The sequence below is a fragment of the Perognathus longimembris genome, chromosome 28 (assembly GCF_023159225.1).
Source record: "Perognathus longimembris pacificus isolate PPM17 chromosome 28, ASM2315922v1, whole genome shotgun sequence".
NCBI classification, from domain to species: Eukaryota; Metazoa; Chordata; class Mammalia; order Rodentia; family Heteromyidae; genus Perognathus; species Perognathus longimembris.
The window spans coordinates 92,672,029-92,687,799 of NC_063188.1; the positions used below are offsets into that span (position 1 = coordinate 92,672,029).

At 34.1% G+C, this 15,771-nt stretch overlaps 1 protein-coding gene across 2 annotated transcripts in view; it reads left to right on the forward strand.

The window, feature by feature from the left end:
• Dmd (dystrophin) overlaps positions 1-15,771 on the forward strand; it is a 1,916,788-nt gene that overhangs the window by 1,279,036 nt on the left and 621,981 nt on the right. For both annotated transcript variants that reach the window (XM_048336444.1, XM_048336436.1), the window contains one exon: positions 11,291-11,523. In XM_048336444.1, the coding sequence (XP_048192401.1) occupies positions 11,291-11,523 (233 nt within the window). The remainder of the gene's footprint in view (positions 1-11,290; positions 11,524-15,771) is intronic.

Here is a 15,771-nt window from a genome sequence, read left to right on the forward strand (position 1 = left end):
TACTACAGAAAACTATCAAACTAAAAAAGATGACAGCAAGAGAAGACGGCAGGTACAAAGGATAGACAATAAAACCAGAAAACATTTTAAGAATAACAATACTAAATCTTTAGCTATCAAATTCTTAAATCAAAAGACAAGAAATGGCTGAAAGATAAAAGAATAAAACATACTTACATGCTACTAATTGAAGATGCATTTCACATTTAGAGACATAATGCAGACTAAGACCAAAAGGATTGAAAAAATACTTCATGTTGACAGAAAGCAAAAGAATATAGAAAGTACCTATGCTTACACCAAACCAAAAAGATATTAAGTACAAAAATCATAAAAGAGAGATACAAAGCAGGTTAATATATAACTGTGCAAGTCATCAGGAAAATATAGTAGTTTTGTACATCAAAGCATCAAACATTGTATCACCTAAATACATGAGTTCAGAATGGAGAGATGCTCACTTTCAACAATGGGCAGAGTGTCTGAACAGAAAACCAGTGAGGAAACACTGGACTTGAAATACACACATGGACCCAACAGAATGATTTCAGAACATTCTATTTAAAATACAAGAATACAAATTATTTCCCAAAGTATCTAGAACACTCTTTTTAGAACGTCTTATGTTGGGACACCAAACAAGTCCTAACTTATCTCTTATGTAAAACTATGCCATCATGGAAAAAGTTTGAATATAACTCCTTAAAAAAAGGATCACAATTATCCCTAATACGATAGAATTTCCACTTCCTAAACAGAAATATCAGTTCGGAATGAACCCACTGTACAAAAGTAGAGTTCCACTGTCCTTTTTGAATGAACAAGTTAGGCTATGCTGTTGTTGCAGAAACTGTAAACAGTAGGATAACCACTCTCTGTCTATCTTTATACTCTTAATTTTATATCCATTCATCAAAAAAATGAAGTCAATTAACTTCAACTTGGAAGCAATAGGAATGATATGAATTGAAACTGATACATTAATGTTTATATACTACCAATTCTCTTCATGCTTTTGCAAATCTTCAGATGATTCAATCGAATACTAAATTATGTAAGTTGTTAGGCTAATAGGTAATTAATTTTAAATATTGTTATTCTGGGATTAAATAGCTAGAACCATTATGTTACATTTTTTCCTTTTTTTTTTGCCTGTCCTGGGGCTTGAATTCCAGGTCTAGATGCCGTACCTGAGCTTCATTTGCTCGAAGGTAGTAAGTACCAGAGCTCCACTCTAGGCTTTTGGAATATTTTATTGGCGATGAGTCTCACCGACTTTCCTGCCTGAGCTGGCTTTGAAAGATGATTGTCAGATTCAAACTCCGGAGTAGCTAGGATTATAGATGTGAGCCACTGGTGCCTGGTAGGTTACTTTTTATTTAGGAAAAAAATAAGCCCAGCACTGGTGGCTTAACCTAGCTACTTCAGAGGCTGAAAAATGGGGAGACCAACATTCAAGGTCAACATGGAGTAAAAAGTTCATGGAATCCCTTCTCAGTTCTTATCTGGGTTGTGGGGTGAGGGACATGTTTATCATCCTAAACTATGCAGGGGAGGCCAAGATTGAAAGGATTATAGGTAGACGCCTGGACAGAAAAAAATTCCAAAAGACTCCATCTAAGCAGAGAGAAACAGGTCTGGTGGTTGTGGTTCAAGTGGGAGTGTGCAAGCTGAGTAAGCAAACTCAGCAAGCTTAAAATGGTCCTCTTGGTGGGAATGTAAACTGGTTCAGCCACTCTGGAAAGCAGTATGGAGATTCCTCAGAAGGCTAAACATAGAACTGCCCTGTGACCCAGCAGCCCCACCTTTGGGCATCTACCCTAAAGACCACAAACAAGAACACACTAAATCCACCAGGAGAGGGAAAGGGGGAGAGGGGAGGAGGGGATGAGGGAGGAGGTAACAAGCAGTACAAGAAATGTACCCAAAGCATAACATATGAAACTGTAACCTCTTTGTACATCAATTTGACAATAAAATTAAAATTAAAAAATACCTCCTCCCTCAATGCCTAACGTATGAAACTGTAACCTCTCTGTACATCACTTCAACAATAAGAAAAAAAATTAAAAATTAAAAAAATAAAAGTGTGATGTTAGGGATTGAAAAAATAAAATAAAATAATGGGCAGAAGTAAGATTATCTCATCATACAGCAATCCAATTTTTTAAACTTTCAGTTCATACTAAGGGTTCTGCACTTGTTAGGTACATATTCTACCACTTGAGCCATTACTCAAGTCCTGATAAAGAAAATAAATAGTGTATAAGACTCCCTATTATGAATAAGATGAAGTTTCTGAGAAAGCAAAAGGTGATTTTGATACTATCCTCAAGAACCTGATCCCCATTACATGAATTAGAATGGTGGTCTTGCATATGGTAGGGAATTTTATTCAGTGTGTAACTATCTTGAACTCTCAAATTTTATTTTGATTATTTCTAAAGGTAAAAGCATAACCTGGGCAAACAAATGCAATACTCATTTAAACTGAATTTTAAATTTAGAAATCATTTTTATACTCAACCTGTAGAACCTTGTCTCAGATATTTAGGTAGAAGTAACTCTCTTGAATACAAATAAACTAAAATCAAAATGAATTCTTATTTTAGGAATCTACAGGTGCTAAAATGTTGGTAAAAGAGTAGTGCATTTTCTTTAATGAAAACTATGTACAGTCCTCCAGCTGGCTAAACTCAAGTGGTTATGTGAGTATTTTTCTGTGAACATTTTCTCATTTGATGACTTCCCTTCATCAATAGCATGGTCTTTCTTCTGGTTTCACTCATCTTTTGTCTCCAGCTCTTTTGCACTGGCCTTCAACTTCTTGGCTCTTGTTATCACACTTTGTACTTTATTTACTACATAAAATTCTAAGTATGTAGTAATGAATTTCTACTGTAGCTGTTCCTATTGTCAGATATTCTGAAAAATGCTGACTACTTGATTTACAGGCATCATTAGAATGACTGTATGAATCTTTCATTCTCTACTTTAACTTGAAGACTTTTTTTTCTTTTCCTGCTGTGTTTCCTTTGCTGGATCAGCATTTAAATTTTTTCTGTAGCAATAAAGAATTTCTTAAACCCTATGTCAGGTACTAGTGTTTAATAAGCAAAAAAGGAATACTATATCATTAATCTATTGTTGTGTAACAGATTTCCATCAGTGTGATGGCTTTAAAAAAAAGAGTCATTTTTGTTCATTTCATTATCTCAGCTACCACACGGGTACATGCATGGTCAACTAGTAGTGGATGACCTCTTAATACTTCTTGACTTTAGCCTGAAAAAAATCTATGGCTGGATCACTTGTCTATCATTATTCAGTAAATTTATGTAGTTAACATAAAGATGGGCAATTCCAAGCACAATCCATTGCTAAATTATTTTTCATACATTTGCTAGCATGCTATTGGCCAAAGTAATTCACTTGTTCTCAAGGAGTAGAGAAATATACTACAGGTATAAGACCATCTGGAATATTTCATTATGAGGGTTTATGTACAGAAAGGGAAAGACTGGACATGCTATTATTTTCATCACCAAGACATTTTCTATGGATTTATTTAGTCTTCCCTGGCATCAATAGGCGTGGCTCTTTCTTCAGTGTCTTTTACTTTCTACTTCATAAAATAAAAAAAATCTGAACTTAACTATAAATGATATCTACACAGGGTAGAGAATTTAAAAGAGACTTAAATTTCTTTTTGTGGATTTGTTTTTATTCAGGAGCAAATTTTCTACCTTCAGGCAACAATTAGTAATATTTGGAGACATTTTTGTTGTTGTAGTAGGGAATTGCTCTGGATGGGAATACTAATAAATAATCCTCATCCTACAGTATTCAAGATAACCACTCAAAGCAAAGAATTATCCAGATCAAAATGTCAATAGTGCAAAAGTTGAGAAATCCTGCTTTTATTGAGTGCATGTAGAATGAATTTGTATAATGTGAGATATAAAAGGACAGTTAAAGATAGAAAGTAAAACAGAAAAAGGCAAGGGTTTTTTTCCTGCCCTCAAGTGGATAAGAGAAGGTTGCATTTTCAGCCCATGTCAGGTTGGAGATATTCCTCACGAATATTTTTTTTTTAATTGTGGAGGGAAGCTGATATACATGATTGTTATAATCTACATCTTATAGCTAGATCAAGTGATTTTTCTCTCCCAAACTAGAAAGAATATTTGATATATATTTTTCACTACTATATATTAGAAAATATAACTCTTGCAGTCAAAAGTATTTGAATGATTAATAACTCTTGAATATTGAGTGGAAAGGTTTCTGATGATCAGATAATTCTTGGAAATATGTGTAGTGGTTAATTTAATCACACCAGCTTGGCAATCTGTCCCTGATTAAGGTTTCTTACACAAGAAATTTCACTTTTGGCAAAATGAGGAAGATCATATTTACCCTCAATATTAGTATTAATGAAATAAAATAGGGTAATAAAGAATCATTTTTTTTTTTGGCCAGTCCTGGGCCTTGTACTCAGGGCTTGAGCACTGTCCCTGGCTTCTTCCCGCTCAAGGCTAGCACTCTGCCACTTGAGCCACAGCGCCGCTTCTGGCCGTTTTCTGTATATGTGGTGCTGGGGAATCGAACCTAGGGCCTCGTGTATCCGAGGCAGGCACTCTTGCCACTAGGCTATATCCCCAGCCCCTAAAGAATCATTTTTGACACAAGGGGATCTCTGAATATATGATTGCAGTAATGATAATATTTCTGGTAATATCTCTTCAAGGTACAACTAATCTTAGTCTTAGAAGTAGGAAAGGGTGAATTAAAAAGTAAGATAGGGAAAATCACTGAGCTTTAAAAAATACATAGTTCTCAAATATAACTTTTCTAAAACAGACACAATCAGTTATGAATTATTAGGTATAGTTTTCTAAGTTTGGTCCATATATAGCGTAAACCATAATTGTTCTAAATGTGAATAATTAACATTAAATGAATCATATAACTCTTTTGTCTAGTAGGAAAATACAGATAAAATGAATGTGTTCATTATTTTTGTTGCTACTGCCTCACCTGTATATACATTCTACAAATGTGTAGGGAAAAGTGAAGTTCTTACCTACATAAAATATATTGTTCTTTCTAGGAATCAAGGCATAATTTCTAATTTTGATAGCAAGTACTTTTGAACTCACCTAGTTCATTAAGCCACATGTCATCTTTTCAAATATCCAGAAAGAAAATATTACCCAATGTTGCTTACAGGTAGTTTATCTATTAGGATGGAAGTAACTAAAACATATTCTTATGCCCTATTGCACTAAATTCAGTCACGGTATCTATGGTTGTTATCTTCTGTTTGCATGGAATTATGAAAGGAATCTTTTTTTAGACATCCCTCCATATAACAGTTATTGTGAGCTCCGTCAATTATCATTTAGTAAATTGACCAATTTTCCAAATAGAAAAGGAAGGCAAACAACAAACATCCGCATTCATACCACAAAGCTAGAAATAGAATGTGTGCTTCATACATCCTTATCAAGCAAAGGAGAACTGTGAATTACAGCAAAATCACGTGTGAGCACTTCAAAGAGAATATGCCAAACACATTGTGTGTGTTTTTGAAAGATTTAGTATAGCCTTTAAAGCTCTAAGTAAAGCTGTTAGTCTGACTAATCATATACCCCCAAACCAATTAAAATTTTAGATTAGAGAAATATTCTTCAAACACTTTTGAAAAAATAAGAGTTCTTTCCTAAAGCCAACACCTTTTAATTAACAAAATACTCAGAGCAAAGCTGTACTTTGCAATAGTATATTACACCTACTGTTACTCATGAGACAATTGTAATGTGCCAAAGTCAGTTCGTTTGAACTCTTTCGAGTTTAACTTTCTGTCTGCTTGAAAGAAACCTACAATTTGGGGGAAGGTCATTTAAATTTTCTAACATACATGACAATGCTGCAATCATTACTCATCAGACTATTCAAGCACCTTCTTTCTACCCTCCTCCTTATGGAAAATATTGTAGAAAATCCTTAAAAACTACAAATAAAAGTACTGTGTGATCCAGCAATCTCAGTACAAGGTTTATATCAAAGGAATTGAAATTCCTATCTCAAAGACCCATCTGCACTTCCATGTTTATCACTGCACTATTCACAATGACAAAGTAGAAATACATGAATATCTCAAGAAATGTGATATATATATATCACAGAAATGTATTTAGAATACTTACACACATATATTTATATATATATATATATGTACAGAGATGTATGTAAATAAATTCAGAACCCCTAAACCATGACATTTTATCTTTTGTCACAACATGAATAAGCTCAAAGGGCATTACACTAAAGTAAGCCAGATACAGAAAGATATCTATTGCATGATCTCACATTTAAAAACTAAATAAATCTGCAGAGACACAGACCAAAATAGTAATTACCAGGAGTGATGGTAGGGAAAATGAGACAATATAAAGAAACAGTTATAGAACACATAGAGGTTAGTCTAGAGATCTATTATGCAAAATGAGGGCTATAGATCTTAAAAATGTACTGTATTATGGTATAGTTTAGTGCATATTTCAGATACTCCTGCCACAAAATGGGTAACTATGTGAGATGATGGGTATGTTAATTTGCTTCACTTAATACTGTCTGTACACTTCTATCTATAGATCTTACTATATATTTTATATAGATCATAAAAGTTTATATCTATTCTCTTAACATCTTGTTGTAGGCTTTAAATACGTACAGTAAAATTTATGTAAACAACAAACAACCCAATGCTAAAACCTAATAGCGGCATAAAAATTTTTTGATTCCTAGTAGTAGATTTATATAATAAAATATTAAAGCACTACAAAGTGTTCATGATCCAAAAAATGTTACTACTTTATTTCTTATGGAACCATTTTACTAAGTCACACTGATCTTCCAAAAGCACAGATTTGAGTTTTGAATAACAAATGAGATTTTTGTCTGGAGAATGGAAAGAAAAAAATTTAAGAGGCCGAGAGAGTATAGGACAGGATGTAAGTGTGTGAAATGTCCAGTGCTAATTGAAGAATTCAGAATAGAAACTGAGGTGTGCAGCAGCATGAGGAGAATGGAAATAAGAATAGATGTCATGAAATAAGGAGCCAATAAATACTGACCAAGGAGCAAAGGAAAATAGAGACAAAAGAAATCCCCACAAAGTGTGCACCAGTCAGAACAATACTAGGTCATGAGTTACACAAATCATGTCATCATATCCTTAGGACAATTACGAGATTGACACATTTCTCACTGTGAAACAAGTAAAGACTCTGAGGCTCTGAGATGTTCAGCTTAGCTAAAATCTCTTAACTCAAGATACCTGTAAGCACAAAGTAGATTATATATACAAAATGTTATGAAGGAATTACTATTATTATAATCACAGAGGAGCCAATGAAAATTTAGAGATAGTAACTAAATAACCACCCTAAGGTTACACGGCTAAGATTGAAAAGTATTTAACAACCTTAAATTAAAGGTCTGTCTGATACCATGTTCCCCATTTAGGGCTCTTTTTTTTCTTGGTTTTCTTTGGTAGTAAAATGGGAAGGAGGAGGAAACAAATGAATTGACTGGTTTTATTTTCCTTCTTAAATGTTTGATCATACATTGTAGTTTTTTTTAAAAAAAAAAAAAAAGAAAAGCTAAAACATCCTAAACAGCAAGAATCTACATGTTTTGTGCTTCAGCCTTCAAGAAGCCATTCCTACAAGTCTTTGCTCAATTTGAGGCTCCTGAAAAGTTAGGGTAGAAGATGATAACATTACCAGAAAGCTAACTGCATATAGATTTTTGAATTAACATACGTTTGTAATATGGAAGGACTTCATTGTGATATTCCCATACATATCCACAGTGTACTTTGAGCAAATTCGTTATTAAAGAGACAGTCTTTCATTCATTGTGTGCTCTGTACCTTTGATGAAAATCAATGCACTATATAGGTGTGTAGATTTATTTTGAGGCTTTCTTTTCGGTACCACTGTTTTCTAGGTCTAATCTTATGATGTAACCATGCTGTTTTGATTACTACATTTTTAACAACTGACTTTGGAGTTGGCATTGCCTTCTAATATTAAGGGATTTCATTATGATAACTTTGAGCAAAGTTATACTCTTGTACCATATTCTCATTCTTCTCTATCTTCTCCCTTTTGGAATAGAGTTTAATTTTGCTGTCTTCATAAACATATTCCTCCCATTTTCTTCACTTCTGACTATCCTCCTCTTTTGTCTCCCTCCTCCTGATCCCCTCCTACAGTCCTCCTTTGACATCAATATCCCATTCCTATTTTTGTCATTGCCATCATCATCATCGTCATCATCATCATCATTTTCATCATTTAAATCTATTCTCCACAAATGAACAAGAAGATGTGATATTTCTCTGTTTGACTTTGTCTTACTTCATCCAACATGATAAATTCGACCATTCCATGGTGTATCGATCTGTTAAACGGCTTTATTCATTTTTGCATAGGACATTGATGAATACCTATTATAGGGCCTACTTTTGATACAACGATAGAACATAAGCAAGACAGACTTGCTTTTCCTCTCTTTCCTAGCAGTTTAATGCAATTTCAGATAATTAATGCTGAGGGAGAGCAGAGCAGAAATGATCAGACTAGAGGCAAGGTCAACTTTTATCATAATTGCAAATTGGCTACATTGCAAACCCTCAGATTATTTTGTGTATGTGGGCTGGTACTGTGGCTTGAGCTCAAGTCTTTGTCCTGGGGCTTGGACTTAGGTCTTTTATACATTTGCCTGGCTTTTTCTTCCCCAGATGGTCCTTTACAACTTGAACCCTTCCTCCATAGAATAGGTTTTTTAAAAGTAATTTTTGTTCTTATTTTTGTGGTACTGTGATATGAACTCAATGTTCAATACTTTCTAGAGAGATTACCACTAAAGCCATTGCTCCAGCCCCCACAGATGACTTTTATAAAGCTATGCTTGTTCCTTTTTCCACAATGGCAATTTTCTGTTATATTATTTCAATTGTTCCTTTTTTTGTGTGAGCAGGTACCCAGGCTTGAACTCAGGGCTTGGTGCTGTCGTGAGCATATTTTACTCAAGGCTAGCACTCTACCACTTGAGCCACAGTCCCACTTCTGCCTTTTTTGCTAGTTAATTGGAGATAAGAGTCTCAAGGACAGTCCTGCCTGGGCTGGCTTTGAACCTTGGTGCTCAGATCTCAGCTTCTTGATTAGCTAGAACTACAGGTATGAAACATTGGCACCTAGTCACATTTTTCTTTTTGTTATATTTTGCAATTGTCTTAATTCCTTGATTCCTCTGGTTGTAATCTCTGCTTGTCCTTCCAAAAGAGTTTTGTCTCAAAAAATAGATCCTTCCTGTGAAACAGTGGTTTATTCATTGATGTCTGATGACACTGTACATTCTCATTCTTCACTCTATTGAATTTCAAATGACATGGCCATTTCTGCTTTATTAAGTACCAATTTTTTGGTCATATGTAACTATGGAAAAGAAAAAAATATGATCTCCCTTGTTATTCAAGAGTCTAATTTCCAATTGACTTTTAAAAGGTAAAGCAAGCACTGTCAGATACTTTTATAACCTTGAAATCTTCCCAATCTGTTGTGCTGCCTTGTTGTCCACTGTGAATCTATATTAAGAACCATTTGTTCATATTTTCCAGTCAGCCTGATGTTCTTTAGTAAATTTCTGCAGTGCTATATTAGTTTTGTTCTCTTTTTCACCTTACCCATGCATCCATTGTAGGCATCCAGCTCATATGCTGGAGTTCTTTCTAAGATTTCTGAATCTTATTTGCTTCCATGCCCTCTCCTACACCGTGATTCTCAAATTGATATATATATATATTTTTTTTTGCCAGTCCTGGGCCTTGGACTCAGGGCCTGAGCACTGTCCCTGGCTTCTTCCCGCTCAAGGCTAGCACTCTGCCACTTGAGCCACAGCGCCGCTTCTGGCCGTTTTCTGTATATGTGGTGCTGGGGAATCAAACCTAGGGCCTCGTGTATCCGAGGCAGGCACTCTTGCCACTAGGCTATATCCCCAGCCCCTCAAATTGATATTTTTGTGATAGTTTCTTTCATACATGCATAGAATACACTTTGATCAAATTCATCCTTTCTATTTCACTTTGAGGACTGGAGACATGATACAAGTGGTGAAGCACCTGCCTAGAAAGTGTGAGGCCCTAAATTCAAATCCCAATATGACAAAAATAGTGATATTTTGCTTTAGATCTTTCCATGTTTCTAGAAAGCACCTGAGAGTGGTGATTACCTACTAGGTTTGGGCACTGCACTAATGTACTGATGCCAACAATGATGATTCTGTTCTTTTCCTGGTGATTTATTATACATGTTGTATCCTTTATGATTAAATCCACATAACTGTCTCATGATATTTGCCTTATTATTGTTATTCTTGATAGTATTATTTTTACTGTTATTTTCCTTTACTGAAAAGAAACATGAAGATTAGAGAGGTTAAACAACAACCAAGTCTCCAGAGTTCCTAAAGCTGAGAGCAGGATTGTCTCAGCTATTTCCACACTAATTCAGACTGTAGTTATTACAGTGCTTAATGCTATCAATTTTAATTTAAGATTTCTTAGTAGCCTTCAAAACAGTGTTTTATGTCCAAATACGAAAACATTATTAGGTATTCTTTTCCAAAAGTAATGTACCTTGGTTTTCTTTCACAGCTAGCCATTTTATTACTAATCTAGACGAAAAAAATAAGATAAACTTCTCAGTATAAAATACAAAACGGAGACAAGAAAATTTCATTGCTTGTGATTTCCCTAGTGTGTTCTTCAAATGTAATTTACTTGTTATTCAAATAACAAGTCAGAAATAAGATTTTATCTAATCTTTACTTTTGCCTCTTTTTCTCTTTGAATAAAAAAGATTAAGTAAATCTTCTTCACCTGTAAATGTCTGAATACTTTTGTTGACCAACTTCACAATGTATGTAACTGTTACTAAGAATTATATAAACTATTTATCCAAGCATGCGCATCAGATAAATCATTTTGAAAGATTTTAAATGTATGTTTTTAAGAGTATGTCTCTGGATTTTTATGATGTATTGTTCTATAAAGCATTCACATTATTAGAAACAAATACCCATAAATAGTAGTTTGGCTGAAAGTCTCCACCTTCAATTAAGCTTGATTTATTGTTAATGAAATGGGCTATTTAGTCTGTATTTCTAATTTTCCATATTTTCTTTTTTTCCCCTTTTCAAAAAAATTGAATTTTAGCTCCTAGTCAGACTGTTACTCTAGTGACACAGTCTGTGGTTACCAAGGAAACTGCCATCTCCAAACTAGAAATGCCATCATCCTTGCTGTTGGAGGTACCTGCTCTGGCAGATTTCAACCGGGCTTGGACAGAACTCACTGACTGGCTCTCTCTCCTTGATCGAGTTCTAAAATCACAGAGGGTAATGGTGGGTGACCCTGAAGATATCAACGAGATGATCATCAAGCAGAAGGTATGAGTAAAACAAAAAAAGATAAAACGCTATTAAAAGTGTAGAATTTCTACTGGTCATGTTACTTTCCTAGACCATTTTCCACCAACTCCAAATCAGCTCTCCATTTACTCTGTTCAGCCTACATATGTTCCCAGACATGATTTAGTGAAAGTATCTAAAGTAGACATAAATTTAAAAAGGGAAAATACAAGAAAACAAAACATAAACCTGACAAATACAGTTAGCTTAGTTACACTCACAAAATAACAGCTATTAAAAAATCCATTTAATAACAAACAATTAGCTCAATTGAGCTGTTTACACTTAAACTGTTTGTTTTGGCACTATGCAGGCATAATGTACTGCAGAATCACATATAATGATCTAGGATGTATTTAATATCCACTCTTCTAAAATATCTGTGCCAATTTTCCTCCTCCAGTAATAAACATAATTGAAATTTAGCTATAAACACAAAAGGAGAAAAGAAACAAAATCTAAAATATTTTTAAACCACCTAAGTCTCAATATTGGTTTTTGCACTGTGCAATATTCAAATAAAATGTTTTTCATACAATATTCCATTTATCCACCTCATTATAGTCTAGCTGGAAAAATTGTGACATCAAGTAGAACCTTAAAAATATAGCTGTGGGTAGGATTTGTCTAGCTAAAACAAATATAAACTAATATCCTTTACATTTCTCAATGGATGACAAAGATGATATCTGAAAGCTTTATGTATGGGAGTCACTTCATTCCTAAAACCTTCCAAGCATATCTAAAGAAATAGTAACTTGTATCTAAGGTATCTAAGTGTATGCAATTTTCTTTTGAATAAACAAGGAACAAAAAGGGTGGAATGATGGGGATACTATCTTCAAATGCACGTTAGCAATTCAGTATGAATAAAAATAACATGAAAGTCAAATCTTACATTTAAAATACTTGAATTTGGTGACTTCTGTCATTTGCAACTAACATTATTGTGATCAAGTCATCCTCCTGGCCTTGATTTCACATCACACAGAATACAACTCACATTTACCATACAGTGTTATGTGTCTGCATATAAAAATGTATGTATATATGCATCCATGAATGTGTATATATATGAGTATTTTTCTAGTATACTAAGTAATTGTTGCTACTTTTTTGTTGTTACCTTTTGAGGCTGAAATTCATGGAGTTCTCACTCCTAGTAGCCTGTACAGCAATGATCCAAATCCAAGTCTATTGATTTCCTAAGCCTGTGTCCTTACTTATCACATGTACGGGCAGAAAATAAAAACTTGTTAGTTACCATATATGTGTATGTATATCTATATGTATGTATATATGGATATATACTTGTGTTTGTATTTATAGTCTATGCCAGATATTATGCTAAGTATTTTATAACAATATGCTGATACATAAAGAGAAAAGAGTTCCATTTTTGCCCAAAATCATTATAGCAGTATTTCCAGCACTATTATTTACCAGAGTAGCCAATATAGTATATTGTTTAAAGTACAGGCTTTAACATTACTTTTTTGGATTCAAAGCTTGGCTCATTCTCTATGGCTGTGTGACGTGGGATGAATTATTCAACGTCACTGATTCTGAGGTTATTTATCTGTAAAATGAGGGTGATTGTACTCTTTCCCATACAGATTATCATGAAGATTAAATTAAGTAGTAAACAGAAAATGCTTCCTCCTTTACATTTTTTTACTGTGAGCATTAAACAGGTATTAGTGAATAATTCTAGGTTACACAAAGAGTTCTGGAAAATTTGTCCTCTTGTGGCATTTGTATCTTTTGAAATATCCACCACTTAATAGTATATGAAAATGAGAGCTCATTTTTGTATCTGCAACTTGTGTTGTCATTGACATAGTAGCCTCCTGTAGATCCTTGATATTAGAGTAAAAGCAAAAGTCCATAGTTCTTGTGATGGCTTTATGAAATTTACCCTTACAGACACAGTCATCTTCAGAATTCTCCAAATCTTGTCCCTGTTAGAAGGGGTTATTAATTTGATGCCCTTTAAGAGATGATTTTTACATATCAGTCCAAAGATAACTTTTAGAACGATCCCTTGGGCCATAAAAGTCAAGATTTATAAAATACGTGTATTTATTTAAAACTTTTAAATAAGTGTATATTTATAAATATACATTCATATATAAGTTTATGATATATGTACATATATCATAAAAATGATTTCTGGCTTTCATTGAATGCAGATGTCTATTGATAGAAGGATAAAATCAAGTAGAGAGTGTAAAGTGGATGGGAAATCTGGGGAAAGGATTGTGAGACTAAAACTGATGTTTCTATCAATCATACAATTTAAATGTATAAAAATATTCTATACTACTTGTGTCTTATTGTACTAATTATAGTTTTCTGTTTTCAATTCATTTTGGCCAGGTGTTTGTGTAATTCACTAAATCTGAACCATGTCACTTGTATTCAATAAAGAATTGAATTGGAAAAGGTGTGTTATCCTCCAATAAGACCTCTCCAGTATGAAGTTGAGATAAATTGTCCATTCTACAGAATATGACAATAGCATTGTTCAAGATTCATTTTAACTACACATTACACTGTTGTCTTGAAGCTTTTGTTATCAAAGTTTGAATAGTTTTAGTAGGTACAGTGTAATTTTAAGGGGAATTAGTTACTTCAATATGTTTGATTTTTGTTGCAGATGTAAAAATAAACTTCTGTTTTCATACAATAGTATATTTCAAAAGATACAAATGCCGGGGCTGGGGATATGGTCTAGTGGCAAGAGTGCTCGCCTTGTATATATGAAGCCCTGGGTTCGATTCCCCAGCACCACATATACAGGAAACGGCCAGAAGGGGCGCTGTGGCTCAAGTGGCAGAGTGCTAGCCTTGAGCAAAAAGGAGCCAGGGACAGTGCTCAGGCCCTGAGACCAAGCCCCAGGACTGGCCAAAAAAAAAAAAAAAGATACAAATGCCATAAGTGGGCAAATTTCCAGAGCTCTTTGTGGAACCTAGTATTATTCACTAATATCTGTTGAATGCTCACAGTAAACTATGCAAATCCTTAATGAGAAATATATCATTTTTAAACTCTGTATCCACGAAAACAGCTTTGGAGTGGCTCTAGACTTATAACGATTATGAATTTTGTTGAATAAATTTAATGACAAAGAAACTTTTCTGTTATGACCCTAGCAGTATTAGCAGAGTATCATAGAGGGATAAAAATGGCATTGACTGGGCTGGGGATATAGCCTAGCGGCAAGAGTGCCTGCCTCGGATACACGAGGCCCTAGGTTCGATTCCCCAGCACCACATATACAGAAAACGGCCAGAAGCGGCGCTGTGGCTCAAGTGGCAGAGTGCTAGCCTTGAGCGGGAAGAAGCCAGGGACAGTGCACAGGCCCTGAGTCCAAGGCCCAGGACTGGCAAAAAAAAAAAAAAAAAAAAAAAATGGCATTGATTGCTTAAGCTAAAAAATTAAATTAAACCATCCCTTAGTTGTATTCTATTGTCATTTTCTTAGCAAAAAGTGAGAATTACAAGTAGTTTCCCTTTTGAATAAATGAAAAGAATTTATAGACAATTTAGTTCATTGGTCTAACTTTTCTCTGACCATCTGTGTAAATATTTTCTTATTTCTCCATCGAAATAACGAAAGAAACTCAATTTATTTCTATGAGCATATAATAGATTTTGCAGTTTGGGTGACAGACATTTTAGATGAAGAAATTAATTGCCTTAATATTTTTTTTCTTTTCTTGAACAACTCTCCATCCTGTCTCATTTTATCAGTTATTCCTGTGCAACTTTAAGAAACATCATCTCAAAATTGACTATCTTCCCATATGTAGAAGCTGTGTGCTATATCCTACAAAGAAAAATGCCAGAATATATTTGGCTGAAGATAATTTGCAAACTTAGTGCTTCAATTATCTTCCAACAAATGAACATGCTTCCTGTGAATCACTGTTCTACTTTCACACAATTTTATTTCTTTTCCTATCCTCACTGAAGGATGTAAAGATAGTCAATGTATTTTATTATATTCTCTGATGATAAAAAAATAAGCCTCCCTTAAAAAGTCACAGGGTTACAAACACACATTTATCTAAGTCTCATAATAACTCTTTATATGGGAAAGGAAATAACCATATTTGTTTAAAGGCCGATATAAACTATACTAATCCATGTATTTCAAAATCATGAATAGAAACACTAATCTTACTATCAAATCTATCTTACGTTCAAATCTATTAACTGCAAA